At 39.0% G+C, this 19,634-nt stretch overlaps 1 protein-coding gene across 3 annotated transcripts in view; it reads left to right on the forward strand.

Moving 5' to 3' along the window:
• Positions 1-19,634, forward strand: part of XDH (xanthine dehydrogenase) — a 75,926-nt gene that overhangs the window by 18,817 nt on the left and 37,475 nt on the right. Inside the window, exons 1-6 of one of the 3 annotated variants that reach the window (XM_040552938.1) lie at positions 7,392-7,561; positions 13,560-13,617; positions 15,485-15,581; positions 16,765-16,873; positions 17,919-18,045; positions 18,841-18,902. In XM_040552938.1, the coding sequence (XP_040408872.1) occupies positions 15,544-15,581; positions 16,765-16,873; positions 17,919-18,045; positions 18,841-18,902 (336 nt within the window). In that variant the 5' untranslated portion in view covers positions 7,392-7,561; positions 13,560-13,617; positions 15,485-15,543. Of the gene's footprint in view, positions 1-7,391; positions 7,562-8,284; positions 8,426-13,559; positions 13,618-15,484; positions 15,582-16,764; positions 16,874-17,918; positions 18,046-18,840; positions 18,903-19,634 lie in introns of those variants that run through there. The other 2 variants (XM_040552940.1, XM_040552937.1) reach the window with 2 other exon arrangements.

Genomic DNA, 19,634 nt, shown 5'->3' on the forward strand with positions numbered 1-19,634 from the left:
TACAGCAGTGAATTGTTAGAATAGTCTTTGAACATTCTGTTCTTGGAAAGTTCTCCCTACTCACCATGTTACGTACTGTGGAAAAAACTACTCTATAGCTGTTTCTTAGTCAAGAAAACAAAACATTTCCAGGAAAATTATTACTATTACACTGTATTTTCATGTTTATGTTATTTTCACGCCTTCCAGGTCAGTGTGGGAAAACATTCAAGCATTTATTTTATTTACTTTACTTACTTTTTATTTACTTAGTTTTTATTGCTCTTATATTGCATCCTTTTTGCTGGGACATCAATGCCAATAAGTGTAAGCAAGCTATATACATGTTAAATTTCAGTCAATGTTGCAGACAATTTGCATTCAGATTCTGATCTCAGTGAAACCAGAGGTGGTTTCCCACTAAGTGGAATTTTTCAGATATCATTCAGTGTTTATTTAACTTCTCTCCCACTGAGTCCGGTGAGAAAGCATTTGAAAATTTCACCCTTAGTGTCGTCACTGTTTGTCCAGCTGTTTGGCCAGGTCATTTAACTTTTCTGTACCACAACAATTTCCTCCGTAAGATGAGAGAAAACTCTAAATCTAGCCCTTTGTTACCCACATAAAAGTGGAGTGTGTAAAAGACTGGTTTTCTAAGAACTTGCCTTTGAAAACGATGCTTTTATACATTTAAAATATTCTAAAAGTTAGGTATAGCCTATATAAACAATTAACGAAACTGGAAATGTCCTTTTAGTCCAAATAATGGATCTACTCGTGGAAAAGTGGAGACTACTCAATATATGACTCCACTAGATAGATCAAAATGGGGATTTGAAGGTCAGCTTGTTTAGGGGTACATCTCATAGGAAGAGACAAATATGGTAAATGAATCCTGCCTTTAATGATAAAATGTAGCTTCCAGAAGGGAGTCAAATGAAAGCCTGTCTGCCATCAATTTCTGCTGTTTGTGAAATCATTGTCATCATGTATGAGAATAGTTTCCATTCCTTGATCTTATGGGTGTTCTACTAGATTGGGGTTCTTCCCCCAGTCTTTGTAGCTGCTTTGTCTTCCACAGGGTGGAAGTGGTGGAGCAGAGACCTGATGCTGTGGTCTGAACTGGCAAAGAGACTAACAGACTGGGTACACTTCTCCATTGATTTTGTTCACCATCACATTAAAAGGGGCTGAGAATAATACCTAACTTCAGGACTATATGGATTAAATGTATATATATTAATAATTTTATGAATGCATGCAATATATAAATTTGCAGAAATAGATATCTGGTCCAAAAAAAGTTCTGCCATGCAGAGCTGGTAAATGCAAAAACAGGTTAAGTTAGATGACTATTGAAGGTCAGTAGGATATGAGTGTTTGATGTAAATGGTTTGGTGTTGATGATGCTAGAATCCAGTCAGTTCTTTCTGCTTTATTTCAGCTCTCAGGGCAGGTTACTCTTTTTTATTTTGTGCTTGAATATTCTCTAAGACACAGAATATGCAGCATCCTGCATATAACAGGCCTGACACTACTCCCTGAAACACAATTACCTGCTGCAGTAATCACCATCATAAAGCTTTTTTCTTTGCTTTTTATTATTGGTATTTAAAGATTGCAAGATTTGTGGTACAGAAACTGAAATCTCTCCTTCTTGGATGTATTTTATTGTGATAATAAACCAATGCTGTTACAGGGTCACTGGCAGAACTCTCTCCTGCGACAGAAATGTTGGAGTTCTTATGTATGGTATGTAATTTAGTATTGGAACCATCATAATATTCCAGGTTGGAAAAAATGGGTTGGAATTTCTGGATACAATTCCAATGTGTTTTTATCTATATAGAATTGTTTACACTCTGTTAAGGGAACGTGAGAAAAATCTCAATAACTTTCTTCAGACAGGATCTTCTGTGAAGCTATTTTATTCGCGATTGCAATGACGGGCGTATCTATGACCCGACACCTGATTTCTCCCGTTTCCTCGTTGGCTGAATACTACAGGTTCACAACCTACTTGACACACTTCTATACCATATGTGTACAATTTTATTCGACCAACCGTTAATTTCTCCTTTTCCTTTTTTTTTCCTTCTTCTCTTGTGACTAGAGGGCCCATGATTTTTGTTTTTACTGATTTCGTACTGCTCATCCTGTTTTTCTTAGCTATCCCCCTTATTTTGGGACAGTGGGACCTTCCCCTTATCTGCTTAACATACTCCCTACTGCTATGCTACACAATCACTTTTGAATGTGCAAGGCTATTGGAATTTTCCACTACAAAAACACCTTCTATTGCAAAAACACAACTTTGTTTCTCACAAGGAATAAAAGCCTTTTGTATCTTTATTAAATCAAAGTGAGTAATATTGGCTGTCTGACCATTTAAACTTTAGATGCTTTGGCCAGATCTGAAGGATCTTTGAGAAATGATTGCACAGAGGCCTCAGGTTTACTCAGCAGAAACCAGACAGATTTGTGATTGAACTTTCCTATATTGTTAGTAACACAACTGGCAGCAAGCAGAAAACACCTAGCAGTCCATTATCAGGGTGTATAATCCCAACCTTGGTAACCATTAGAACACCTTTTCCTTGTTCTGGGGAAAGTAGCTCCGAGAAGTCTTACATATCTCTTTATAGTTCATCTTAGTTTTGCTGTCATTTTCTCAAGTATTTTCTGAGCTGTGTTTGGTTAAAAACCATCTTAACATCTAAGTTAGCAAGGCTGTTAATCATGTTTGCATCCAAAATACTTCAGCAGTGTTCTGCTGAAAGAAGAAATCTATGCTAGTGGTAGGTGTCTGCTTTACTCATGCTGGATGTTTTATTGCAACAGCTATGAAGATTCATTTGTTATTGGCAAATCACTCATAACCTTATTTTCCCTGCTTGAACTTTGTGAAATATCCTCCTGCCATAAAAACTTAGCTCTTCATCTTTTGCGTTTGGATATAAGATAATGGGGAATACAAACAAATGGAGGGAAACCCTATTCATTTTAAAAAGGAAAACCACTCCAAACCAAAAGAAAGGTGAAAATTGGTTCAGATTTGTCATTAGAAGGTACAAATGGTAGTCACGATAAGTGGTCAGAAATATTTGAGATCTGTTTCAACATCCAAAAAAATAGGAAGAACTGTAATAAAGGGAATAATTAATCAGTTTTTAACTGGCTTCCAAACAAATTAATGACAATAGGAGGTAGTTTATGTTCTTGGACTTGAAGTAACAACTTTCAGCTCTTGCAATTATATGCATCACATCATATTATCCACTGTGTAGACTGTTCAAGTTTCATTTTGAAAGCAGTTAATATTTCTTTCATGCACTATTTCTTTTGGAAGGTAGTTCTTCAATCTTATTGCTGTTTTTAGGGCCTTGGAAATTTTCACTTTAAATGATTCATGTTCAGTATATAGCATTTGCTCTTGAGCCAGCACTGTCCATGATTTAGCATTTGGGCTTTTTTCTTTCCTGCCTGGTGTTTATTCTCTGTTACTGTTACTTAGTGGCAAATTATTTCAAATGGGTTTGTTTTTAAGAGAAGTCAACACAGTCTGGGAGGTATAAGCTGGCCACAATGGCAAGTTTCAGACAACTAGTCTATTTCAGTAATGATCTATTTTGCATTATGCTTGCATCTGCTGTCTTGTATTATACTGATAATAAAGCCCTTCTGAAATTTTCTTGGTGACTGTCTTCTCATATTTGACTGACAACAAGTCGTATAGACTTATCCAGTCTAGATAGGTCTGCTTTTGAAAACTGCCAGTCATCTTAAGGGGAGAAGGTATTTGGGAGCTAGAAGGCAGTCACAGCATAGGGCACTACACAAAGTCTGTGTCTCTCTTTAGCCAGGGTCTTTGAAGAGGCATACACTGACTTGTGCAGTTGGAGACTGCTCGCAAACTTTCAGCATGCAAATCCTTCCTATATGGGACAGTCAAATGTTAGGTTGATTCAGGCAGCCTTTTTTTGTTAGCAAAAGCTGTGAAAGGTTTCTTGTCTTTTGAACAAACTGTCCATCAAAATAGTGCATTCTCAAATGAGAAAGTGATTAGCAGCAATATACACATGGCAGCCAGAGGACTCATAGAGATGCCCAGATAAGTTTATAGTATATTAGTATATTCACTTAGGTTTTCAGGACAGGTGTCAAATTTATCTCATTGTACCCTGGAAGCAAGTAAAAGAAAATTGATAGGTGTTGTGTGAGATACTGATGAAGACGATATTGATGAAGGCAGAGAATCAGGATTACAAAAACCTGCGTGAGGAGTTGCTTGTCAGGTTACCCATCTGAAACACCTTTTGACTGACACATTGGACCTGGGTTATGAAAGAAAAACTGCAAATGAATTGAAACAAAAGAGCTTGCTTTGCTAATTGTTCTGAAGACCAGTGGCAAGCAGTACATTTCCACTGAAGGCTGAATTAGCCAAGTTTGTTCTCCTCTTAGTGCTGTCAGAGGAAGTCAGGTGGTAGGACTAGGAAAATAACTATAATTAAACTCCACCCATCATCAAATGCAGGTGAAGAGGTCGTAGTTCATGAAATGCATACATACTATTATAAAGTATCCATACAATTACAACCTGAACACAGAACAATTAGTGATTCATGAATAATGAGCTAGTACCCTCTCAGAAACATCAGTGAAGTTCTCTAGTCTGATTTGTGACTATGATCTTTTTTCAGACCTATATCTGTAACCAGAAAGGAATTTTAAAACGTCACTTCAAAATGCATCAACATTGCCATTTTTTTAACCTCTAGAAATACTCTTGAAAAAGTAACCAATACAGTACTTTCACTCTTGTATGGTAGTTTTATGGATTTTTTTTTTTTTTTTTTTTTTTTAAGTCTACTGCCTGTATGAAGATCCTTGGAAGACTGCATTTCTTGGAGATCTTTTGGAAGACTTTGCTAATGAAGTGCAAATGTCTCTATAGAGTCAGATCAAAAGTCCATTTCTTCCAGGAGCCTGTCTCTAACAGTGGCCAACAGATCTCATAAAAGAAGAACAGATTTCCTTAGACAGCCTTAATATTCAGTCTGTAATTAATACATTGTTTTTTTTTCTCTAATTTTACTTATACAGAGAGTACTCATGACAAAGCAACAAAATTAATTTTCGTCAAGTAACATATATGATACATAAAGCCCTAAGTAATCTTACAGCTGACCCTGGATTTCAGGAGGTGGTTTGACAGCAGAGGTCCTGCGATCCCTGAAAACAGGATACCAGTGCACACCGCCATAAAGGATATCTGTACCAACTGAAGAGAGATTTCCAGATCTAAAGCTTTCCAGCTCAATACATTGGGCATTGTATTAAAGACCTGGGAATTTCTTCTTTTCTTTACTATCTGCTTTACCAAACTATTCCTCATAAATGCCTCCACAAACTCATCTTGATTCTTCTTGAATCATCTTTGGAGCTGCTACTGTCTTCCGTCCCGTTTCCCAGAAGAGTAATGTGTGAACAAAATAACAAACCTCCTCACTTCTGTGTAATCCTCTTCCTCAATACCACTGACATCTGTTTGTCATTGTGCTTTTATGTGTTTACTTAATTCTGGTGGTGAACTCCTTAGGTAGTAATGGTGTTTCTATAAATTTCAGTGTCTTTATTGAGCTATGCATACGATCATCTGCAGAAGAGATTATCATTAGGATTGCAACAGCTAGATCTGCAGGATTGCAGAATGAGTCAGAATGAGAAAAGCTAGCTTCTTTTTTTCCTGATGATGTAATAATATATCAGCTACTCTCTGAACTTTTTACTAAGTTAATGAGACCGTGGGGAATTCTGAACCTCTAAAACATAAGAAGCTCTCAGGTATGAATGGGCAAAGGGACGGTTTCTAAAATGGGAAACCTGCTACGCTTTGGTTGCCAAGTCAGAATACTTTGTCTTGTAAGCAATCTCTGCATTTGAGAAAAGTTTTTATCTAAATTAAGGGATATCTATGCTAATGGAAATTTTCTTATGATATAGAAGTTTATTTTTGTTGTTTTTTTTTCTCCCACTTTCTGCACTGTTATTTCTGGTAATCCTCTGTGTTGTTTGGAGTGGGATTCTCCAAATGGGCTAAGAGACTTCAGTAGGAGATACTTACACATTCCAGAGTTATTTAGAGAACTTGGAAAATTCCTCTGAAATGAGTATAGCATTAGCTAGAGAGAATGAATCGATTTGGTATTCTGTGATCAGTGACACTTGAGATGAGGTCTGAAGCTTTATATTCTCTGCTTGTAGAGGTCACTGTCACACGTGTATTTGTCTTGACATTTCTCTTTGTATTACATGTGTAGTTGGTTGATGGGGTCAAAATAAACCTGACAATGGCAAATCCAGAGATTCTGCCTGGTGGTTTAAGCAGCATGGGATAGTTTAGCTCTTAGGCTCTCACCACGGCCAGGTGTGGGATTCCTTAAACAAGTGATGACGTATGATTACAAGTGTTTTTAAGTCTAAGGACAACATCTTGCATTATGGAAAATACAGATTACGAAACTACTTATGTTTGATTTTGATGTTAATGCTGTAATGTCTAGTTGCTTTAAGATTGCTGTAACATGGTACCTGTGGTTATGAGTAATAATTGATATTTAAAATATTACAAAACTATTTAAAAGTATTAAGGCTGTGTAGACTAATTTTGAGATGGATGCTTGCTATGTGAGGGTAGTTCTTGTAAATTTGCACACAGATAGAAAGCAGAAGAATTGAAGATTTCTTGAAGATAAGTGTTATTTTTCTAATGCTACTACAGAGTGGGAGATGCCAAACAGTAGGTGTCAGCACTGCTTCAGTTAGGCACAGGCTCCCTGCAAACGTAGAGTAAGGCAACCAGAGTTAAGCACAAGTTTGCTGTGTGCTCTGTGTTCAGCAAAATGAGTACCTGTAAAGAAGTGCTGAGACAATGCCTGACACTTGTTATAAACTAGCTTTCTGGAGGAAGAACTGGACAGTAGACTACGTGAGTTGGAAGATAAAAACTGGTACAAATAATCCGTTTTCACTCTGACGTATTTCCAATATACTGAAGGAAAGAGTTTCTGAAAATTGTCATTTAATTAGGTTTCTTGTCTAGCGAATTGACTAGAGAGGTTACTCGCAGAGAGACTTAATTTTCAAGGAATATTAAGAAAACTAGAAAATCAATAAAAAACTAATGAGACCTAGTATGCTGAAGAAGGAAAACAAAGACACAGAACTGAGACTGGAGCAGATAGGATTAACTACTGTGCTAGGAAACTTCTGTTGCATTTTGGAATTGTGCAGTTTCGTGGTGTGGTTTTAAACTGGAACTAAGAAATTAGAAATCTTATTCATGAAAATGATGCATGTCCTGTCTAGGGATCTGTGGACAGTTCTGCAACAGTTTTGGGGAAGGAAAAAAAAGGCAGGAAGATTTAAACAAGGAAAAAATATGGTTGCATAAACCATATGAAACCAGAAGAAACCACAAAAAAAAGGAAAAGAGAAGACACACAAATTCTGCATTGGCTCTTCTGTTTCGCTGGCAACATGCACCTGAATCCAGGATGTGATAATTAAACCACAAAAGGTAAGCACAAAGGCCTTAAGAGCCCAGTGAAAATATTACGATTTCAGCCCAGTGCTTCCTTTTAACGTGCTGAACCGGAGGTTCAGCTCTCTAGAATTGTTTTTAATCTGAACAAGTACATACCTGTTTGAATTATGTCCTTGCAGGTGGATAGCACTGCAGCTTTAAAAGTCTAAGATAAAATGGTGAAAGAGCCTTGCAGTCGCTCTACTAAGTTGATAAAGAAGTGCTCTTACACGAAAGACCTCACTGTACTGAATGCCAGGTGGATGGCTATGCACGGAGAAAAGGAAAGAGAGGGTTTTTGTCGTCAATATTCAGCGACGGACAGTTGGGAGACCATTCTCCTCCACCTCTGCAACCGTTCTCTCTGGACAATGCCCCCCACCCAGATTTTGCATTGTATTGCAAAATGCTGTGACTTCCTGGCAGCTGTTGCAGTGGCACCCTGAGTATCCCAAGCTTGGCAGCATAGTCCAAAGGGAATGCAGCTGGATTGTGAGTCAAGTTGATCTATTGCTATATAAAAGGGGGCGGGTCACTTTGCTTGTTCCAATTCCTTTTCTGTTATTATTGCTGCAGAAGCACCAACCAAAAGCAGCTGGCACGCCTCTTCGTTGGCCCTTATATAATATGGGGCTTCACAGGTTACTTACGTAGAAATAAAGTCAGACGTTCTTGAGACAGACTCATGTTACTTGTCGTGTCGCTGGTACTCACTTCCCTGTTAGGTGTAGGGTTGCTCTTAGCGGGGAGAGGGGTTGGTGGTGTCTGTGGCCCTATTTGAGTCAATTTTGGAAGGTGTGCAGGATGGCGCCAGACGAGACAGGGGATGAACTTGTTTTCTTTGTGAATGGTAAAAAGGTAAGGAAGATTCCAGCTTTCTTCTTAGCTTGCTCCTTGATTGCTTGCTCCTTGATTGCTAGGTTTTTCTAGTCTTCTTTTCTTCCTCTGAAGTTCTCTAATACCAGCAAAATTGCTGTGATCACTTCTGAATATTAAACTGTTAAGGCTACTTACACTTACTGCTTTGCTTATTGGCTTTTTCCCTTCCTTATCTTTAGTTTTTGAATTATTCAGAGAGCAATATAATGTTCCTTTTACAGTTGAAATTTGTTGGCAATAATTTGCTGCAATTCTGAGGCAACTACTTTTACTAGAAATATTTTCAGTAATTACAATAGACCTGGAAAATGTAGCTCAAATATAAGCATCTCTATAATTCATATGTTCAGTAAGTAATTTGGCATTTGCTTTTAAAAAGTGACTTTAGGACAATATTTATCCCATTTCCATTTTAGAAGCTAGAAAACTTTACAATCTAAAACCCATTACCTGATCCTGTTTTGCATATATCGAAAACTGAAGTATCACCTAGGTCACCTGCAGACAATTCCCAAAGGAGTCGTGGTGCCTCACAGGAGGGTGGAAGGTGGTGCCTGCACACACTGGACGCCTTTCAGCTTTTTCTCTCCAAGTCTCATTTCTCCGTTTAGACTTCCCCAGCTAGCATTGCAGGCTCTGCTCTGCAACAACTTGTAACAAGTCAAGACTACCTCTTTTGAACTATGAATACACGTTCAGAGTTTAGCTCAGTGTTAATCTTGCCCTGCCTCTTTCCTCTTGTCTGATACCTGGGTGGAGAAACTCGTGCAGAGCAGCTGGCAGCTGAGAAACTTGGCGGCGGGGGGGAAAAGGTTGCATATCTGCAGTACAGTCTGGGGCCAAGAGTTTGTGGACATTCCCTGTGCCTTCTTCAGGGGTAAATAACGTGCAGAACTAATTTTGGGCTAGAGAATTACTTTAATCTCTTGAGGGATCACACAATATTTCTATTTTGTTATAAAGGTCTGTGCGCTGCCCTGAGGATTGGGACAGGATTCCTATCCATTTTGCTTTTGTTGATCTTTCGTTCTAATTTAATCATGTGTAAATGTGGATTAGATTGTTGCTATGATCAGGGTGTTTTAGTTCTGAATTTGGATCCCAAGCTAGACTGGAATTTGAACTTTCCAAGGTTTTGTTAAAAAAAAAAAAAAAAAAAAAAAAAAAAAAAGGAGGAAGCATTGGAAAAAACCTAGGACGTTTGATGTCAAAGCCTTGTTTTATCTAATTATCAATTGCTAGCTGAATAATGAAGTTTGCATAGTATGGATTAAAAATTAATCCAAGGTCTCTTTAGTGTAATACTGATGTAGAAGTCAGCCCTGGTTCTGAGATTTTATAAAGAAGCAGACAACTCCTGAAGCTTTGGTTGCACATTTCAGTAATGGTTCATGTCAGTGTTAACTGACTCTTCAGCTGTTAATAGCTTCCAAAAGGATGTTAAAAACTTGAGGCTTTGTTTTAATTATTACTTGCTAATAGAGTCTTGTAAATGAGATCATGAAACAGTTGCATAGGATGATGTATGAATTTTCTGCTATGACAGGTGATAGATATACCATTAATTTGTGTTGTTCTCTTTCCGTGAAGGTTTTAGTCGCTTCAGATCCCTCCCTGTGAGCCCAAATTTTCAGAGTGAGTTGAGAGTTTTTTTCAGTCTTATAAAAGGGGATTGCCACAATCATGTATGGCAATCCAGGCCCTATCAAAGGCTAAGTATACTGTCATGTTTGGTGGTGGTAGGTTTTTGTTTGTTTGTTTGTTTAAGTATACTCACATGGAAGAGAATTGTTCTTCTGGTGCTAGACTAGCTTCAGTTCAAAACCAATATGCTGCTTATGGCAGGTATAGGAATGTTTGCCAACTCTTCATATTCAGAGATAGCTGGTGCTTCAGCATCAGTGATTGCTTAAGTATTACAGGAGCATTGCTCTGTGTATATCAGTAGAAAAGTCTGTCTTCCTGGAAAAGACTCTTGGCTAACTTATGGAAAATGTGTTGCAATCTATAAAGCAGAAAAGAGACGTAGCTGCACCAAGCTGTTTTTGTGAAATGCTTGTAGATGTGGGGTGAGGCAGAGAAGGGGAGAAAGAGCAAGCGTGGGTCCTGAAGGCTGACAGCAGAAAACAAACCCTTCCTTTCTATCTGCTCTTGCTGTGTCCTGAAGTTAAAGAACATGCTGCGAATGGCATCTTCCTTGGTGCTTTGTAGCAGTTTTTATGGAACCACAGTTCTCTGTTTACAAAACTGCATTGGAGCTGGCCTTGTGAATAGTGAAAAGGTTTTTATCACATTACCTTGGCAGTCCTTAGTTGGGGGAAAAAAAAAAAGGCAGGAAACCATAAACCATTAATACTACCAGCAGTACCAGCTCATTCCACATGTCGAGACTTTCTCAGCATCATTCCCTGCTCGCTCATGGGACCGCAGTTCCACTTGATCAGAGAGGAGGAGGAGGCCCAGAGCCTCCAGTGACTTTTTTTGGTTCCCTTTTTGGTTGTGCTGCCAAAGTCACTAGAGCTATGCCCCCAGCAGATGAATGTCCAAGAGAGATAACAGATGATTGGACTCATTTGGCAATCCAGTCTGTGGCAACAAACATGGAGTTTGTTGGCCCACTTCTGCATATGAGAGACTGTGATCAAAGGGTGTGAGCTCCTAGGCAATGCTGCTGAAACACCAGGTAGCAAATCAGGGTATGAATCCACCTGTCTGGAGTCCTGACTAAGTATTCCTGTCAATTTGCTGTAGAGACTGTGACAGCATGACCAGTGGGAAAGGTTACTGCTGTATGTATTCATGACAGCTTCACATTGCTAATGGGTTGCTGATATTCATATGCACTTATACTATTGTCATAGTACAAACTACTGCACGGTAAGAGGAGGTTGATAAGATAGGGACTTCCATGGTAGCCAATACTACTCTTTTGCATTAGCCCAGTCTGTCATGTTGTCAAGAAATAGTCTCGGAACAGCTGAATACTTCGTAGTCAGGGTTGTTTATTTTAAGCACCTCTTCGCTGGGAGTGAAACTTGGCACACAACTATCACAAAGTTATCTTGGTAGCCTGCCTGCAATATGATGGAAAACAGCACATACAATTTACAGGTAATAATGTCAATTCTGGTTTCCTCAACTGGAAAGCATGTCACATATGTAGTATGTAAGTTTAGTTCAAACACGCTCGATACTTGTATTTCTATCCTGAATATTAAGGCTTGGGGGGGGGGGGGGGTGTCTATATTGGAAACTATATTAAGTGTCTTCCAAAGCCTGTGGAATTTTAATTTCAGATGGAACCAGACAAAATACAGATATTTCTCTCAATCCATTCTCTGCCCAGCCTGTACCTGTGCTTGGGATTGCCCCAACCCAGGTGCAGCACCTTGCAGCTGGCCTTGTTGAACCTCATGAGGTTTGCACAGGCCCATCTCTCAAGTGCTTCAAGGTCCCTCTGGATGGCATCCCTTACTTCCAGTGTGTCGAATGAATGTCCTCCAAACTCATAACCTTTACCTCTGATCCCACGTCTCTGTCAGCATTGCAGATACACAGCTACAGTGGAGTTGTTTGAAGTTAGTGAAGTAGGAAACTGGGCTGTGAGTTTGACTGAGCTATGAGTGTGGGTTGTTCGTGATGACATTCTGCATAGTAGGAGCCACTTACTGGTAAAGTTGAGCAAAGGTTTGGCAATGATGGGACTCAGCACATGCTTGAGTACTTCACTAAAAGCCCGTGGAGCTGAGTGGCTACATGCTTTGCTGAATAAAGACTTAGGCTTGTGTTTTACTGTGTATTTAAAAAAAAATAAATCTGTAAAAGCAGCTATTTGCCAAAACTTCAGTTGCTCAGTTGGAGTACGTAGTGGAATGTTTTTTGAGAACTTTCAGGAAGAATTCTTGAGGCATTTTCTTTGATCTAAGGATAGTGTTGACGTGAATATTCTTTAAATATTCATCTGGAAAACTGTTCTGAAGGTTTTTCTCTATGCCTGGCTGTCTTGGGAACTGGTTTGAAAGGGTTTGCAATGGCCATTGCTGAAGATCTCGGGAAGGAACTCAACTCACAGTGAAGGTACAGATTTTTAGGGAAGGCTCTTGGCTTGGGAAATGTCTGTGAAAGGTGAGTAGTTCATGGGAGACTAGTAGTCACAGGTATTTCTTTTGGAATTACCTGCTCATGTCTGTCTATTTACTGAACTGCTGCAGAGGGATTTATGTGCTTGCTCCGAACTGAATGGTCACGAGAAGACCAATACATGCTCTTGCTAGCTTATTTGTATACAGGAGGCAAGGGTATGAGACCGTACTGCATTGACTAGCAGCAACACAAGTGCTGCATGATTTACTGGAAGGCATCCCAGGGACAGAAGGAAGAACTGTTTCTGAAATAGTGTTGTTCACGAATGGATGAAGCCGACTCAAAACCTGCAAAGGAAATTTGTCCTTGGTTAGGATTTCATACTACTTCCTTCTGGATGGCTACTAATATAACACGAGTACATTTAACACTGTCGGGGATGAAAAAGAAATTTCAAGGCATTTTGTACTTGCTGTCTGACCTTTGGTACCTATAATAGGGTTTCTACACTGCTTTTTTTTTTTTTTTTTTCCTGCACAGTCTGTTACCAATGCTGCTTCTGTCTGTCTTCTGTGTATCTTCTCATTTTCTCCATCTCTTCTACTAGTGATAAGTGGAAGGGTGAGAGGTCACTTAAGCCTGATCAGTAAGACTGATATGCAGTGTGTGGAGATATCAAGAATTCAAAACTCAAGTCTAAAACACAATTCTTTCTTTCTGTACTCACAAATAATTCTGCTTGCTATTTTTGGTGAAGGGTTTTTTAGGGATTGCCTTAATGGGCCATGGCTGAAACACTGTGGCCTACATGATATGTATACTTTTCCCTGTCTCAATAAATTCAAGGCATCATTGTGTCTGGACACGTATAACCAACACTGCTGAATGAGAAAAGGGCAGTTGATCTGCGGTTCTACTCCCTGCTTCCGAAAAGAAGTTGAAGAAACACTAAGCTTTCTCCTTGCATCTAATGTATCTACCTGTGTTGTAAAGTTTTCCGTGTGTAAAAAGTATCTTTCGGTTCTTGCAGGTGGTGGAAAAAGATGTGAACCCAGAAACAACTCTGCTAACCTATCTAAGAAGGAAATGTATCCAATGTCAGAAGAAACTGCAGAAAGCCTTAAATGCCTATAGCATTTCATAACTGTTTACTGCCTAACAATGAAGTTGAGTGCTAGGCAGAGGTTGTGCACAGACCATAGGAGGGAGTGTTCTGCATAGTCTGGTATTATTTCATTCTAGAAAAGATTATAGAAGGTATTCCAAGTTTGAAGAACAGAAAAATACTTTAAATAAACCTTAAATAATTTGTTAATACTTTAAAGGGCGATCTCTCAGAATTGCTAGCAATTGGAAGATAGAAATGACTATAACATTGAAGGAAATTTATCTTTGTTTCACAAAAACTGTAAAGAATTTTCTCGCCAAAACATTACAGCCGCTTGAGTTGGTTGCTGCATCATCCAGTGATTTGGATATTACTGGATCTGTTATATCCAATAATTTGATTATCCTATGGAATGCGTATCGTAGGGAAGGCTAAGGTGATCCAGAGATCTGCACTTGGAGTCCAGAGTTTCAACCACATACTACAGGCATGTTTACGTGAAGAGATGCGATCAATCATGTTTCACTCCTCTGAGATGCTGCTCACACATGACTCAGATTTTCTTCAGGAGCTGGGTGGCTATTACTACGGTGACGAGGCTGGCTATACTAGATCTAGTTCTGTCGGTAGTGTCATTACATATTTTCTGAGTTTTTGTTTGCCCAACTGGGAGTGGACATGCTCTAGACTGTTCATGTCTGTGTTGGTGTATTCCTTAAAAAGAAGCATGCATTCTTATTCTAGCTTTGCTGCCATGTTCTAGTTTTCTAGGATATAAATCGTGCTTCTCTTGGTAGTTTCCAAGAGAACTATCAGCAGCCCAGTTTTATCTGTTTCTTGGGTAGATAAATAAGGAAAAACAAGCGACCTGTCTACTGTGCCTGTGTGCGCTTTTCACTGCTAGACCTTTTGTGTCTAAGCTTGTTAATATTGAATGTAAATAGCTTCAAAGGAGATAATCAGGACTCTTTAAAATGTTATGATCTTGTGCATGAGCATTCTGATGAACTTATTTTGTAGACGTCTTGCTAGTGGCAGAGAAGTACTTTGAAAAACATGTTTTATTGATGCAGATTAGCACTATTGTCACAAAACTTTGGATCGCACAAGAAAGCTATATTTCTGCTGAAGTAGGCATAGAGATTTTTGAAAATAATAGCTCTGGCTCCAAGTTTCTCTCTCCTGCAGTTTTACGGAAACCGGGCTACTGATAGTCTGCTTGACTGATTGTGTTCTTAGAAGCCTTTGCTTGGGAAGCCACCGTAAATGGGACCAAGAGAGATGCTGCAGTGACCAGGCCATGACTCTTGAGATGCAGGTAGTTTGAGAGCAGTTCAAGAGCAGCGCCCTTGTCAGTTGTAAACTCTGTGACCTACAGCACTGTGTGATTGCCCTGCTTGGGTGCCTTCCACGTGGTAGGAATCACCAGGTATAGGAAGAAGTCAACCACCACCAGTAAGGGGTGCTGAAGATGTCACCATGCGTCTCAGGAATGTGGCAACATGCCCGAGCAACTCCTGCTCAGCAGTTACTAAGAGCTTTGTCTCCCATATGTCATTCCTTTTCTGAGTCAAATGAAAAGTGAGAAGTGTTGAAGTTCAGAAATTGTTGTTTATTCTGAGTTTATTTGATCATGGGCTGCTTCCTTATCAGGGCTTTGCGATGTTGATCTCAAAGATCATGTGCCAGCATTTTGAGTCTTTTCTTATGTCAAGTTAACTTATTAAGCAGGAAAAATATGAGTGCTTTGTTTCCAGCAAGAAATTGTTCCTAAGACTTGATTGACAACTGTTTGAGCAGGCTTCTGCCAACACTCTTCTTGTTTTCCTTGATTCCTGTATTCTCAGTGGGCCTATGTGGAACCAAACTAGGCTGTGGAGAAGGCGGATGTGGTGCTTGCACTGTTATGATATCCAAGTATGATCCGTTTCAGAAGAAAATCATGTATCCTTTGCAGTCTGGACTCTGACAGAGTGTGAAATGAAATGGGGATAGTTCCAGGTTCTTGACATATCACTGTTTTAAAAGGTGTTATATAATGTATGTTTCTGCCAAAACATCATTTTTCATTTTCAGAATATATACTCAGAAGGCTGAGACAAGAAGGTATTTTTTCCGACAGCATTGTACAGTGCTGATGCAGAGTATTTCTTCTTGCTCTGAACTCCAGTGCACAGTCTCTGCCTTTTCCCAACTCAGAAAATGTTTATGTTCCTTTCTTGCAATGCAATATAACTTTTTTGCTATGCTGACCCAAATAATGACAAAATCTTTACTGCAACTGTATTACTACAATAATCTGGTTTCTGTATGTATTCATTATTCCTCTACTTCTGTGGCAGCCTTCAGAATGTCTGTTTCCTGAGAAATGTTTTTTCCTCTTCTGTGTTTAATTCATGTAAGAGTGAAGCAGTGGAATCAAACCAAAAGGAGAACATAGACAGGAGGATGGAGCAGAGGTACAGGCCTTAGTTTATTTTTCCTGTGGGGAATAGAAGGCCCTGAAATCTTGGATATACTTGTAATAGTGCTTGGAGATACTTTAACTTGGGATTATCTAACTTAATGGTTATATGTAGTAATATGACCTTCAATAGGATATCTTTAGGGTCATTATTTCTGTCTTGATAGAAAAGAAACACAGTAGCTAGTTCTTATAAGAATTTTGCTGGTAGACTGGAGTTTTTCCTCATGTGTGTCATCTAGAAATGTTTTTTTGTTTGTTTGTTTTGTTTTTGTTTTTTTTTTTTAAGGAAAAGGTTAAGTGCTCTATGCTTAATGTATGTTTTTGTGCAAGTGAGTGTAGACCAGCTGTATAACATCTTGGTATTTGTAGTGTGTCCCCATAAATTACTTATATTAGTTCTGTAGCTTAACATGCAATAATGATGTTTAAATTTCTAGGTCAAATCCTGTGGTGCATACTCAGTTTAAACTTCAGGTGAAATTGATAAGAACTTTGGTTGAGTAGGTACTGTAGCATTTTGCTTGTAATACATTCAGTACATCTATTTAAGTTCTTCTGTCCAGTGCCACAGTTTCTGATTACTCTTCAGCCCTCCTGGTTGCCTTTTTCCTTTGCTGAGCAGCACTGTTGAATGAAAATGACCTTAATTTATCATTTTAGCCACCATACTGCCAATGCTTGCCTCTTCCCCATCTGTGCCCTGCATCATGTAGCTGTAACTACTGTTGAAGGCATAGGAAACACAAAATCCAGATTGCATCCAGTCCAGGTAAGCTATTAATGTTAACGTTAATTGTTAACCTTAAAACCCTGTATCCACGCTTTCTTTTTACTCTGCTCAACCATGTTCCAGTGTATTGGGACCTTCATCATAATGTTAAAGAGTTAACATTATGACTAAAAGTTAACATTAAGAGTAACAATCTTAAAGAGGCTGTCCTCACGATTAGTCTTTACTTGCAGGAACAGCTAAGGGATGGAATCAAACTCCTTTGTCCATTCCAGAGCTCTGTTATGCCCTAGCAAGTTAACTGCTGCTATCCTGGCCAAATTGCTAATGCTTTTGTTCTGGGGCTCTACTTGGTTCACATCTTTTATCAGAAACTGGGAAAACTGATGTTGTGCTGAAAGCCTATATAATGACTGTGAGCCAAGAAATCTGAGTTAGGTTTTGGCCATGCTGTAGTTTTCCATGAATGACCTTGGTTTCTCCTCCTGCATAGTTAGGAACCTGCAGTGGTAGGAAGGAATGAAAGGAACGTGAAGTCTTGCTCTTCCAGCAAGGTGTTCTAATGCACTTCTTACGGAAGCACACTTCAGCATTGTCAGAGATATTGCGCCTTTAAGGGAAACTATGATTCATCTCAGTTTGTACAGTGGGTAGGACTTGTATCTGTCTGGGAAAGCAAACAACAAAGAGAAAATGTTAGACATGCATGAACGAATGACATAGTCAAAACCTTCTGTTTTCATACCTCCCCTGAAGGCTCTTAACAACTGAACTTTGAAATACAGTTAGTTTTCTATCAAGGCAAAGCTGAAGAACTCCCAGTCTCATTGGAGGCTTATAGTTATTTTCAGTTACTCTGGAAATTTGAAGCCTAGACGCAAGCTTTTCAGTATACTCTCCTCTTTGAAGTCTGCTTCACAGACTAAATGACCATCTAATTGAAGAACACTTGATAATAGCCTTAGCTCTTCCTGTAAGATTTCTGCAACATCTCTGTTAAAAAAAAAAAAAAAAAAAAAAAAAAAAGTACAACCATGAACTCACTTTGATATTACAAGCTGATGGTTGCTGTTACTTTTCCCAGGAGAGAATAGCAAAAAGTCATGGGTCCCAGTGTGGCTTTTGCACTCCAGGCATTGTCATGTCCATGTACACATTGCTTCGGAACAAACCTGAACCCAACATGGAGGACATAGAAGATGCTTTCCAAGGTAAAAATCACAGTCATGCAGAGATGCAGCCAGTGCTGCTTTCATAACAGCTGTTTCACCAAGTGGGTTGGAAGTGCACCTTCATTTAATGTATTTCATGAAAGACAATTGTTATGAGGTTGTGCTATGAAGTAAACAAAAATGGCCTAAGGCAAGTCCCACAGAAGCTCACTGTTTGTCCTGAAGCAGTGGCAAGTGGTCTCAGTCTTGTATTAGGACTTCACTGAGCTTAACAACAAATACGTGATCAGTGCCTTAGAGGTTTATAAGAGCCCTCCACATCTTGTGGAGGTAAATTCATCACTAGGACAAGAGCTTGCAAAGTGACAGAGAGCATCTGAGCCAGCCAGCCTTAGATAAAGGACCATGACAGCAATATACATGATGGAGTAGGGCAGAATCCGACTGCCAAAATTACCTCAGAGGATCCTGTTAATACTGAAATTAGAGAGCTATTACCAGGCTTCTGACAGTGGCCTGAAAGGAAATCAGATCAATCTCTTTGCAATTCAGGAGTCTGGATAGTTGGTATGCTGATTAGACTTGCATAATTGAGGTAAATGAATACCGAAAAGGGCAGAATGTTTTTTTTACTAAATTAATTTCTATCTAAAATTTCAGTGAAAATGGGTGGTAGGATTGCTGCAAAAATTATTTATGAAATATTCCTCCTCCCGGCTTTTTCATTAGCTTTATCTATATTTGACAAGGTGAGAGACAACAGAATGTTCTACAAGAGGATAAATATTCAGCTTAATAACACTAAGCGTTTTTCCTTTTGCTCTGGCTATGCAGGAAACTTGTGTCGGTGTACAGGATACAGACCCATTCTGGAGGGATATAGGACATTTGCTAAAGTAAGTGGCTTCAGATAGTGTTCAAATTATTCTGGAATTTTGGCTGTCTTTCTTTCTGTTAGTAAAATACAGCATGACCTGAAAAGGGGAGGAGAATATAGGTGCTGTACCCCAGCTCCAACTTTTGACACATTGTATGTGGGTTCATGCATTGAAAAAGCAAGAGCGACTCACTTGCTACAGTTTCTCGAAGTGGAATGCTTTATTAAGATCCACCTGATGGTCCCTTTTTGGATCACAGGTAATCAGGCGCTGTAATTCTATTCTGTAAGTCTGAAAATCTCATAATTGCTGAATAGTTGCTGATGATCCCTGATGTGGAGAAGGTGTAAAAGGGTGGTACATGAATAGGAACAGACTGTGGGGAAATTTGATCAGACAGTTGCTTGCTTGAAAGATAACCAGCAGAGATGAAATAACTCTGGAAATAAGTTGAATTCACAACTATATAGCTCTTGCCCCAAATTCTCGTACTGGATAGGTGACAAGTGAAGCTTTGCTATAAGTTTTCTCTAGTACTTTGATCCTAAAAGACTTCTGGAGGCTGTAAAGAAAAGTATTCACTAGGTACTTCCGTGATTACTAGCCACTCATGGGGCTACGTGGGTATTATGTATCAAAAGTAAAAACAGAAATTAGAATGCTGCCCATTAACTTCATCTCATTATCCAGAATTATACTCAACATAAGAGAATACAAGCAGGAGTGAGATATGTTACAAACGGTTGATAA

The sequence above is a fragment of the Cygnus olor genome, chromosome 3 (genome assembly GCF_009769625.2).
Source record: "Cygnus olor isolate bCygOlo1 chromosome 3, bCygOlo1.pri.v2, whole genome shotgun sequence".
NCBI lineage: Eukaryota > Metazoa > Chordata > Aves > Anseriformes > Anatidae > Cygnus > Cygnus olor.